At 39.3% G+C, this 12,477-nt stretch overlaps 1 protein-coding gene across 2 annotated transcripts; it reads left to right on the forward strand.

Annotated features, from left to right (window-relative positions):
* Positions 1 to 7,602: 7,602 nt before the first annotated feature.
* On the forward strand, positions 7,603 to 12,231 carry KRT10 (keratin 10). Of its 2 annotated transcripts, none has more exons than XM_066263667.1 (8): positions 7,603 to 8,263; positions 9,295 to 9,377; positions 9,746 to 9,902; positions 9,996 to 10,157; positions 10,259 to 10,384; positions 10,664 to 10,881; positions 11,228 to 11,598; positions 11,883 to 12,231. In XM_066263667.1, the coding sequence occupies exons 1-8, from the start codon at positions 7,649 to 7,651 to the stop codon at positions 11,984 to 11,986; spliced, it is 1,836 nt and encodes a 611-aa protein (XP_066119764.1). In that variant the 5' UTR covers positions 7,603 to 7,648; the 3' UTR covers positions 11,987 to 12,231. The 2 variants fall into 2 exon arrangements, with proteins under 2 accessions (XP_066119764.1, XP_066119765.1); XM_066263668.1 differs by having other exon boundaries at positions 7,620 to 8,263; positions 11,228 to 11,578.
* The last annotated feature ends 246 nt before the right edge of the window (positions 12,232 to 12,477 follow it).

Below are 12,477 nucleotides of genomic sequence, written 5' to 3' on the forward strand. Positions count from 1 at the left end.
TAAATTCTACTCCTAATACAGGTAATTCATAGTGAGTAATTGTTTTTCACAAAATGAAGTTGATTAAATCAAGAGGAAAAAGCCTATGTTATGCTAAGGAAACTTAAAAACCAAGTCACTGTTACAGTTAATACTTAAATTACTCCACACTAATGGGTTAGCAAGCCAGAAAACCATCCAAAATAGTCAACTCATCTAATTAAAAAATTGAAAATTTAGAAGTACAGATATATTTTAGCAGTTTACTAGAATCAAATCATTCTCGACATATCCAAGATCAAAAAAGGGACTTTTAATGAAATATATTCTAAGGCATAAATCTTTATATAGTTTAAGATATCTTAAGTATCCTATGCAGAATCTTAGATTTCTTATCATTTGTATACAACATTCTCACATCTAAAATTTATGTTATAGTTTGCTTAAAGCAAAATTAAGTTAGTTGTCTACAACTAGGTTTTATTTAAATGTTGAACTAGTACCATTGCCAAACATATGGAAGAAGAGTTTCAAGAACAAAATAAAGACAAACAAAAGAAAGTAGAAAAAGGCACTGAGCTGATACGAAAACATTCAGAGAACATTAGGTACCTACCAGGTACAGCAAGAGTATAAAGCACCCTCCTTTCTCGAAAGGAACTTACATGTCTTATCTCATTGGGAACAATAATAATACAGTACAGTATAAAATACTAAGTTGTACCTTGGAAATGAAAAAAATGTGACAGCCATGACTAGACTAATGGTGAGAAACCTCATAAAAAAAAAGATGGCATTTAAGCCACAGTTTGGAGTTGAGGTAGAATTATCTGAATACACAACAAAGTGGAAGAAGAATGTTCCAAACCAAGAGCAACAAAGTCCTTAAAATAGGATAAAACATAGTGTATCAGCCAAAATTTAAAAGAAAGACTTGCTTATAATTAAAGGATTTCTTAAGAAAATGCTAACTATATTTTCATTGGATCACTGATTATTATTATTTTCCATATTTTATAGGATAGTAAAATGATGCACAGAAAAGTTGAGTATCTTGCCCAAGGCCATATAATTACTTTAGGAGGAGAATCCAGCTCTCCTGCCACTCCACAGGAAGCGTGAGGTTAGACAAATGGAGTAGGGCAAGGTTATTGAAAAGATTTAATACATCCACATGAGAAACCCTTTGTTGTGCTTGAATATGTTGGTAAGTGATGACAATACTTTTTCAAGAACATTAATCTTTCATCAGTGAACAGAACAGATCTTAAGTGACACAGCAGTGAGCCAAGAAAACCACTTCAAAAGCACGTGATGTAACCCAAGCAAATCTAGGTAAAAGCCTAGATTAGGGCAGTTTCAGAGGGGCCAGGCAAAAAAAGAAACAAATAGATCAGATAAGACAAAAGAAACAGTGACAAATTGAATTGGTGGATGCAGGAGATAAAGAAAAGAAGGGGGTCCTGGCCAATTGGCTCAGTGGTAGAGCGTCGGCCTGGCGTGCGGGAGTCCCAGGTTCGATTCCTGGCCAGGGCACACAGGAGAAGCGCCCATCTGCTTCTCCACCCCTCCCCCTCTCCCCCTCTCCTTCCTCTCTGCCTCTCTCTTCCCCTCCCGCAGCCAAGGCTCCATTGGAGCAAAGATGGCCCGGGTGCTGAGGATGGCTTCGTGGCCTCTGCCTCAGGCGCTAGAGTGGCTCTGATTGCAGCAGAGCAACACCCCAGATGGGCAGAGCATCGCCCCCAGGTGGGCATGCCGGGTGGATCCTGGTCACGCACATGCGGGAGTCTGTCTGACTGCCTCCCCGTTTCCAACCTCAGAAAAATACAAAAAAAAAAAAAAAAAGAAAAAGAAAAAGAAAAGAAAAGAAGGAAGTCAAAAATGAAAGCAAGCATCAAAGAAAAACATATGGCATTGTTTATCTCAAAGTTATCAATAAAACACCCTTCCCTGCCCTACCCTTCTCCCCAGCCATTCTTTCTCACTAGCCATTTTCCAACTTCCAATCTTATCCTTTCATTCATTCATGTTTTGCTGGCTGACTGTGGCTTAGCCTGAGTTGGGCTCTGAGAAACAGAGATCACAGTGATAGTAATAACAATAACAAAAAACAAGTTTGAACATTTATTCTATATATACCGGGCACTGTTCTAAAGACGGTATATTTACCAACTCACTTAACTATAGGGTAGGGAAAATTATTATTCCTACTTTAGAGATGAAACAAAGCCGTATAGTAAGTGGTGAGGCCTGGATCGTAACCCAAGCCATTTGACCCGAGAGCCCACCCACTTTACCACTGTTAAGCTATACTGAAAAGCTTTCATGCAATTTCCATATTTTTGTGGTTTCCATCACAGTGCATGCAATCCCAGAAGTTTGGGGTTTTTTAAATTGTGTAATATGGGAGTATCTTCAGATTTTAGAATCTTGAGTTTTATAGGCCTTATCTTAGTTGTTCTAATTACTCAGCTGTCTGGGAGGAGGATACTAAATCCGCCAAACAGGTCTACAATTCTCCACTTGGCTTTCACTCCAGGGATGGTAATCGCAAAGGCACATCCAGCAAGTTATACCATTCAAGTCTCACAATGTTCAAGTCAAAAATGTTTAATTCACAAAGTTGATGTGATCAACAATAGATAATGCTAAACAGTTAGCTTATCTACCTTGTCATCTTGAGACATAACCTGTATTACCAGATTCATCATTCTGGAATTACCAGAATTATTCATTATATCTCAATTATTCAGTCAGACAAAAAAAAACTTGCAAATAGAATTTTCAGCCAGAAACTTCAAAAGGTAATTTTACTTGAAGCAAAATAAGCAAAAACAGTAAGGCAAGCAAAGCAGATAACGAAATTGAATCGATGACATGCTTCAAGAGCCCCAAGTTGACCATATGGAATAGCACCAACAACCATCCTAACCATGACCCAAAATCCAGAAGCAATTAAAGAAGAAATTGATAAACTAGAGTATATGAAAATAAAATACCATAAGCAAAGTCATCAATTCCAATACTGAATACATTGTGGGTTACCCCACCATGACCCTACTTAACCTGTCCTCTGAAAGGACGCCAATAGTTCCTACTTGCCAGACCAAAAGTTCTTTTTCAATCTCCTTTCTGCTTGACCAATCTGTCTGGAGACCACCCCACCAAAATGGGTTCTCTCCTCCCTTGGCTTCCATGATCCTCTTTCCCCCTCCCCCCAGTCCCAGATGCCCTCCCCAGTATTTTTCTCTAGCTCTTCTTCCCAGCTCCTAACGTGGCTATCCCCAAAAGTTCAGACTTGGATCGTATGCTCATTTCTTTACAAATTCCCCTGCTTAGAGATCCTAACAATCTTGAAATCTGCTGCTCTAATCTCTTTCCTGCACTATAATCATATGACTCTAACTGCTGAAAGATACTTTTACATGAATAACCTGATATTAGTACTTCAAATTTACATATGAAACCAAATTCATCTTCTCCTCCAAACTTCATTAGTCTTTCAATTGTGTCCACAAACACTACACATACACACATGCACACCAGACTGTTGGGAGCTCCTCTCTGCACTCCCTCAACACCCTGTCCACATTCAAACAGCCCAGATTACCCTTTTATAGTCTCTGATTCATGGGTATGTTTGCTTGCCTCTCCAAAGAGATTGTAAACTCCTTGAGGGGCAGGAATTGTATCTTGGTTGTCTCTGTATCCCCAGGGACTTGTGCAGGTGCTCCATATAATTTGCTCAGATAATCAACAAACACATCTGTTCCAGCCAAACTGGTCCATCTAGAGTGTCCACATGGTTGTTACTTTCACAGATCCCACTTCCAAGAACAGTCATCTCTCTGCTGCTGCACATATGGGAAAATCCTACCCCTTGTTCACAAGATGCAGCTTAAATTTCACCTGCACCATGATACTTAGCCAGGTGACCCATTTCAAGACTTCTTACTCATCATTCTTATACTGGCAGTTCAGTGAAGCTACACAAGCCTAATTCAAGACCAAGCTCTAATATAAACTAGCTGTGTTACTCTGGGAAAATTCCTAAAGCTTTTTAAAGCTATAAAATGAGGTAAACAACACCTATCATAGAGGATTTGGGGGACGGGAAAAGGCAGGTAAACCATCTAGAACAGGGGTCCCCAAACTACAGCCCGCGGGCCACATGCGGCCCCCTGAGGCCATTTATCCGGGCCCCGCCGCACTTCCGGAAGGGGCACCTCTTTCATTGGTGGTCAGTGAGAGGAGCATAGTTCCCATTGAAATACTGGTCAGTTTGTTGATTTAAATTTACTTGTTCTTTATTTTAAATATTGCATTTGTTCCTGTTTTGGTTTTTTACTTTAAAATAAGATATGTGCAGTGTGCATAGGGATTTGTTCATAATTTTTTTTATAGTCCGGCCCTCCAACGGTCTGAGGGACAGTGAACTGGCCCCCTGTGTAAAAAGTTTGGGGACCCCTGATCTAGAACATAGTAGATGTTCAGAAAATGTTAACTCCTCCCCATCCCACCCCCTCCCACTCATTTACCATGGCCATAGCACTTAAGTTGATAATGTATGTCATGTCTCCTCACATAGATCCCAGTGACTTGTAAAATCCTTAAGGGTGGGAGTTCAACCTCATTCATCTTTTTATCTTCCAAGCACCTATCAATATGTCTTATGTAGGACACAATAAAAACTGAGGACATGAAATTACAGTTACAATGGATTATGGCAATCAAGTGTAAACTGTACCAAGATTAGAACTGACGATGGTAAATATTCATCCAATTTAGCTACAGAATTGATACATGGAATCTCTGTAATTTCACTCGTGCCAAAGGCTGGTTTCAACAAATGACAGTGCAAATAAAAACAAATTAACTTTTCCTGGCATGTGGTGGCTCAGTGGATGCAGCAACATCTGGAGCACTGAGGTCACCGGTTTAAAGCCCTGGGCTTGCCCAGTCAAGGCATATACGACAAGCAATCAATGAACAACTAAAGTAAAGCAACTAAGAGTTGAGGCTCCTCATTCCCACCACCCCCTCTGTAAAATCAATAAATAAAATCTTTGCACAAATTAATTAGTATCTTTGATAATAACATTAAAAGTGGCTTAAATTAAATGTTACAGTCAGCATTAGAAGACCCTCTACACGTTCGTGTCCCCATGTGCTTTTATGCAATGGTTTCCTTTCAGATATTCTAAATCATAATTGTAACAGATCTCTTCACACCACTTGTTAACTAAGTGAAACTAGATTGAGGTTTTTATCTTTTCCCACCAGGGGGAAAAATTAAAAGTTAATACTAAACAAAAACTGGTAAAGTCAAGATTCAAAACTTGTGATAATTACAAGTAAAATCCTTCAAATACTCTAATTAAAATGTTTTATTCCTAAATTGCTTTCATTAATATCAAGCCTTCGACATCCTCTCTAAACTTACCAGAATATTTTTTTCTCTATTTTGATTTATCACAGCTTTCCTTTACTACATATTATCTTCATCAAGGATCAGTTCCCATGGTTGGGTTTCATTTTTTTCTTTTAACTAATGCCCCATTTGCATGTGCGAACAGGTTGGAGGAGTTGCAATTTGTTGGGTAGTAACCTCCACTCTAACAATCAACTCTTCATTATGCTGCCAGCTACATTCATTTTCCCTACAAAAACGACTTCTATAGTTTTCATAAACTGGAATGTGCAGCTATAAATTTAATTTGACAAAGCAATTGAGAATAGAAGAGTGTGTGCCAAATATTCTCCTTTCAAAATTTTCATGCTTTCAAGTTTGTTTTGTTTGCCCATGTGGAGAAGTTTATGATAAGAAATAGAGGAATTCAGTTCTATCAGACCAATTCACTAAAGCAGAGAGTACACACACACACACACACACACACACACGCTGGTATAGTAGAAAAGAGCCAAAAGCTCTTCATCACAAGACCAAGTTTCTAATCTCAATTCAACTACCTATTATATGTCTTTAGGCAAAGTCAAAAACTCTCTCAGCTTCATCTTCCTCTTCTATAAACTAGAGATGATAACCACCACCACTATCTCAGCAGCTTATTTCAAAGATTATAAAAGCACAGCATCACAAATAGCACTGTATAATTGTAAAATGTGTGTGAATGAATTTTATATCATGTATTAAAGTCCTAATTAAATACTTCACTAGATAAACTGTTATACCAAATTCTACACATAGTATACCCATGGAAATGTTTTTTGAGAAACAGAATCTAACTTGGAAAGTTATATTCCCAGTCTAGTTTATAATTTTTGGAGTATCATTCTCTAATCTAGATTTTTATATATATATATATATATATATATATATATATATATATATATATATATATATATATATTTTTTTTTTTTTTTTTTTTGTATTCTTCTGAAGCTGGAAACGGGGAGGCAGTCAGACAGACCCCCGCATGCGCCCCACCGGGATCCACCTGGCATGCCCACCAGGGGGCAATGCTCTGCCCATCTGGGCATCGCTCTGCCGCAATCAGAGCCATTCTAGCATCTGAAGCAGAGGCCACAGAGCCATCCTCAGAGCCCGGGCCAACTTTGCTCCAATGGAGTCTTGGCTGCGGGAGGGGAAGAGAGAGACAAAGAGGAAGGAGAGGGGAAGGGGTGGAGAAGCAGATGGGCACCTCTCCTGTGTGCCCTGGCCGGGAATCGAACCCGGGACTCCTGCACACCAGGCCGATGCTCTACCACTGAGCCAACCGGCCAGGGCCTAGATTTATATTCTTGCAAGGAAATTTTTATTCACAATCACAACATACCTAAATTTTCCTTTTTAACTAATCAAACTTAATATAAGAAAGTACTGAAGGTTTGTTTTTCCTATCTTGTGTTAAGAATGTCTGCATTATGGTCTTCATATAAGCCTTAACTAAAATTTGAAAGTCATAAAAATGATAATTTCATGGTTTTAGTTTTTTAATGTTAAAAAGAACAGCATCATTAAACTAGGAATTCCTAAATCATTATTTACTTCCAATTTCCTAGGCAAAATATCAATATACTTTCATTCTGTAAATAAAAGCATCCTTATACACACATACTTCCTAAATTGTGCCTTTGTGGCTTTAACTTTTTGTATGTGGCAACTGTTAAACACTAAGATGTTTAGCATATGTGCTTTATTCTTTTTAGTTTACTTACAGTTTTCTACAAGATCTTTCTTGGAGCATATTTCTGGTAGACTATGTGCTTATTTGTTGTTCCAATTAATTAAAGCCGTTTAAAAGGTGAATCTGAAAATTCTTATTTTAACCATAACTTTGCAGCTAAAATTCTTCTTCCAAACTTCTAAACATTCTGTGCAATCTAAATTAGTGCTGAAATCAGACTGGATTTTAACAGTTGCTCAATGTTCTTCAAAGGCATATGTTTATCCGAACTACACCCATTTTCAATTTCAACACAGCAAATCTCTCATTTGTTCTGAAGGCAAATTTTAAACCATACCTATTGGGATTGGTTACTACTGAAGATAATGTATGCAATCATGAACCAAAGATGCTAAGTTGGCAAAAAGAAAACCATGCAAGTAAGCAAACTCAACCGTGTGTGGGACACACCTTCTCAGTATATAAAGAGTTGTCACTGTCCTTGGTAGCAGCAGGCACTCCCTGGGCTAATCAGCATCACCATGTCTGTTCGATACAGCTCAAGCAAGCAGTACTCTTCCTCCCGCAGTGGTGGGGGAGGAGGAGGAGGAGGAGGAGGAGGGGGATCCCTCAGAATTTCGAGCAGCAGAGGCTCCCTTGGAGGAGGATTTAGCTCAGGGGGGGGTTTCAGCGGTGGCTCTTTTAGCCGTGGGAGCTCTGGTGGAGGCTGCTTAGTGGGCTCATCAGGTGGCTATGGAGGAGGACTAGGAGGCGGTTTTGGTGGAGGTGGCTTTGGTGGAGGTGGCTTTGGTGGAGGTGGCTTTGGTGGAAGCAGTGGCTTTGGTGGTGGCTACGGAGGGGGTAGCTTTGGAGGGGGCAGCTTTGGTGGGGGCTTTGGTGGAGGCAGCTTTGGAGGAGGTTTTGGAGGAGGCTTTGGTGGAGATGGAGGCCTTCTCTCTGGAAATGAAAAAGTAACCATGCAAAATCTGAATGACCGCCTGGCTTCCTACTTGGATAAAGTTCGGGATCTTGAAGAATCAAACTATGAGCTGGAAAGCAAAATCAAAGAGTGGTATGAAAAGCATGGCAACTCAAGCCAGAGAGAGCCTCGTGACTACAGTAAATACTACCAAACCATCGAAGATCTTAAAAATCAGGTAAGAGGCATTTTAAAATCCAACTTTGAGCCTATTTTTCATCCATCTAATTCAGATAAGTCAATCTTAAATTAACTATGATGTAACTGTTCACTGTGTTTGCCTATGTTACTTTGTTAGGGTACAGTCATTTCTACCTTAATCCAACATGTATGTTGTGTGTGTGTTTTATAGGATGGTGGATTACTGAGAATCTCTTTGGTTTTAATGAATGTATAATGAGTCCATAGTTAAAATACACTAGATCAGTAAATTTCATCTCATGGAATACAAAAACTCATTACTAAAACTCTGCAGCACTCCAAAAAAAAATTACTTTTGCTGACCTAACAAGAAATAGGTTTAATTTTGATTCATTCACATTGGACAGCTATTGTGTTGGCTGTTGTAATTTCTTTATTTGACAATCTAAGGGAAATGAAGTCAGTGCCCCTGACTAAATAATCAGGTATTGCATGTTTTAAAAATTCTTGTGGCACACCAGTGGAACACTGGTTGAAAATCACTGCACTAGATCATTTACAAATATAAAAACTGAAAGAACTGTTGAGTCAGAACAAAATACTCTGATAATAAAAAAATACTAGCTACCAACAGTGCAAGAACCATGAACTATCCAGTATGAAAATGAGATTGTGCTTGCCTCTAGGGATTTGTGAATTGTATCTACCGTATACCGGCTTGGAGTGTATTCATTCAGAATACATAGTTATAACAAATTAAACCAAATATACATATGAGTCAGTCAAAAGATGGCTGAAATACATGTAAATCACACAGTATAAGAAGGGGATATACATGCAGGGTCACTGATATATGATTCCAGTGAGTTTTCAGATAGGAATGATATAGAAATAGAACAGAATCATCAAGAGAACAAATGACTCACATTTAAGGGTGAGTCTACAATATTTCACATTTAAAATAAAAAAAAATTCCTCCAAAATTTTGTAAGAGAACATAACAATGCAGTTCATCTATGCCACTATAAACGATATATCTGTATCTAATTTCTTTACCTCTTCCCACAGATCCTTAATCTAACAACTGATAATGCCAATGTCCTGCTTCAGATCGACAATGCCAGGCTGGCAGCTGATGACTTCAGGCTGAAGTAAGCTAAGTGAATGGGGTACAACACTGTCACAATAAATACATGAGTTGTTTTTAACAATGACTTTGGATGTCCACAATAGTATTTACATTGTCTTGAATTCATTTAACGTTAAACAGTATTGGGAGCCATCAGAAAAATTTTCCCTTTCAATATTACCTTTATGGGCAACATTAAAAGAAGAAAGTGTACTTTAAAGTAATTGCTAAGCTTCTTTGTATCAAACCACTAATACCCCTATGTGAATTAGTATATGATAAACATTGCCATGATATGAAGTCAACTCTAAATGTGCTTTTTAAGTAGTCTCTGCCCAGGTACATTTCTCTTATCTGTTACAGCCAGTAACTGTACCATGCTCCTTTCAGGTATGAGAATGAGGTAGCCCTCCGCCAGAGCGTGGATGCAGACATCAACGGCCTGCGCCGGGTGCTGGACGAGCTGACCCTGACCAAGGCTGACTTGGAGATGCAGATCGAGGGCCTGACTGAAGAGCTGGCCTACCTGAGGAAGAATCATGAAGAGGTGAGGCAACAAGTTCCATGTACTTTACCCAGCCAAAAGGTTGCTCATTTTGGTCACAGTGCAATCATTAAATGTTTCTGTTCCTCAAAAAAGGAAATGAAAGACCTTCAGAATGTGTCCACTGGTGATGTGAATGTGGAAATGAATGCTGCCCCAGGGGTTGATCTGACTCAACTTCTGAATAACATGAGAAGCCAGTATGAACAACTCGCTGAACAAAACCGAAAAGACGCTGAAGCCTGGTTCAATGAAAAGGTAATCTACCTTTCTTCATGGTGAAGCTGATGGAGGTTTGGTTATCACTTTGGATTTTTCTCACCTTTTCCTTTTTTTTTTTTTTCTTTTTAATATTCTAGAGCAAGGAACTGACTACAGAAATAGATAGTAACATTGAACAAATGTCCAGCCAGAAAACTGAGATTACCGAATTGAGACGCACGGTTCAAGGCCTGGAGATCGAACTACAGTCCCAACTAGCCCTGGTATGTTAACTCTCTCACACCAAGTTTCATGCTCACGTAAAAAATACTCAACACAACATAAAATGCAGAGTTGGGAAAAATTGGAGCTCTTGTTAATGTGAGAAAAGCATTATCAGCATTGATCTAAAAGTGCTGAAAAGTTGCCATTAAATGTAAAATGCCAATTCCATTCGTTTTCTTTATGCTTCCATAAGATGTCTTAAATTTTCAAAGAAGTTTCACAGTACTTAGCTGGACTAGGGGGACCTTAAGCCATAAGATATTCTCTCTTCTTTCCAGAAACAATCCCTGGAATCCTCCTTGGCAGAAACAGAAGGTCGCTACTGTGTGCAGCTCTCCCAGATTCAGGTCCAGATCTCCTCTCTGGAGGAACAGCTGCAACAAATTCGAGCTGAAACTGAATGCCAGAATGCTGAGTACCAACAACTCCTGGATATTAAGATCCGACTGGAGAATGAAATTCAAACCTACCGCAGCCTGCTAGAAGGAGAGGGAAGGTAAATTACGCAATTTTAAAAAATTATACCAATTGCTTTTATTCAGGATTCCAACTCACAAGGCTTTCCCAAAAACCCAAAGTACCAGAGATAGGGGAGAGAAGGAATGAGGCTGACCACACAAAAAAAGCTTTATGCAACCAGCCTCAATTTTTTACGAATTTGACTCAGGGTTGTGTGCATATAAAATTTTTGAAGACTGGACTTTAAAATACAGACTTAGGAGGATTTTTAGTTTTTTTTTCTCTCTTCTTCAAAACATGTTTTATTTAAAGTAACAAGCTGGAAAGCGACACACCATCTTCCAATGTTAGGGTTTACTGAATGTGACGTTTACTCCCTCTAGTTCCGGAGGAGGCGGTGGCTATAGCCGCGGCGGTCGCGGCGGCGGAAGCGGCGGCTACGGCGGCGGAAGTTCCGGCGGCGGCTACGGGGGCAGTTCCGGCGGCGGCGGCGGCGGCAGCTACGGTGGCGGAAGTTCCGGCGGCGGCGGCGGCGGCAGCTACGGCGGCGGAAGTTCCGGCGGCGGCGGCGGCAGCTACGGCGGCGGAAGTTCCGGCGGTGGCGGTGGCGGCAGCTACGGCGGCGGAAGTTCCGGCGGCGGCGGCGGCGGCGGCAGCTACGGCGGCGGAAGCGGTGGCGGAGGCCAGAAGACCTCTTCCGGGTCCACTGGAGAATCCTCATCTAAGGGACCAAGGTCAGCAGAAACTAGCTGGGGTAATAAGAATCAGTTTTTAACTTTCTAAAAACTTAAAACCTTAGGCAGGGTTCCCACTTGCATTTTTAAATAAATTATAACTTTGGCACAATCTTGAAGGAAAAACTGGCAGGGATTAAATGCTATAGCTTAAATATTGTTTGGGTTTTCTTTAAAGGAACTTAAAAACGTACATTCTTTTTAATTAATGTTTTTCTTTTAGAAGTTTTGCTTGCTAATTAATGGGGACCTCCACAAATTGTTTAGTCTAAATTCTTTTTTTTTTTTCGTGATTCACATACAGATACTAATAAAACCAGAGTGATCAAGACAATTATTGAAGAAATGGCACCAGATGGTAGAGTCCTTTCATCTATGGTTGAATCAGAAACCAAGCATCACTATTAAGCCCTATCGAGAGAAAAGAGCCTCCCTTCTCACAGGCCATTTTGTACAGATGCATGCAAACCAAGAAAACACTTCAATCTTAATGGAAATAGGTTCCCTCTTTGAAAATAAGGTGTCTGAAAGTTGTTTTGTGGTTTCTGTATTTCTTCTTTTCACTTTACCAGAAAGTGTTCTTTAATGGAAAAAACTTTTTTCTCTTGTCATTTATTGATGAATTCAATAAACTTTCTTACTGATGCAAATTATCTTATTTGGTCAGAATTGTCTTTGTTAAAATTAGATAATGTTTTTTACTTTAAATATTAGTCAACGATAGCATTTGATTGAAGATTTATTTATGCATAAATTCTGAAGACAAAATTGTCCTGATTTCTCTGAGAATTTTTTTTAATCTTGTGGTTATATTGGACCAATGTCAGTAACCTCACTGAATAAAAAAAGGTCCATCAGTCTCCAATCTTATTCTTTCTTAAAGATACACAATGTGTAGA

The sequence above is a fragment of the Saccopteryx bilineata genome, chromosome 2, assembly GCF_036850765.1.
Source record: "Saccopteryx bilineata isolate mSacBil1 chromosome 2, mSacBil1_pri_phased_curated, whole genome shotgun sequence".
Classification (NCBI taxonomy): domain Eukaryota; kingdom Metazoa; phylum Chordata; class Mammalia; order Chiroptera; family Emballonuridae; genus Saccopteryx; species Saccopteryx bilineata.

Excerpts from the sequence above, each read along its gene's own strand:
- KRT10 (XM_066263667.1), top strand. The coding sequence starts at position 7,649 with ATGTCTGTTCGATACAGCTCAAGCAAGCAGTACTCTTCCTCCCGCAGT. Across the intron at positions 8,264-9,294 it reads TCGAAGATCTTAAAAATCAG|ATCCTTAATCTAACAACTGA; the intron begins GTAAGAGGCATT and ends CTCTTCCCACAG. Across the intron at positions 10,882-11,227 it reads CTGCTAGAAGGAGAGGGAAG|TTCCGGAGGAGGCGGTGGCT; the intron begins GTAAATTACGCA and ends TACTCCCTCTAG.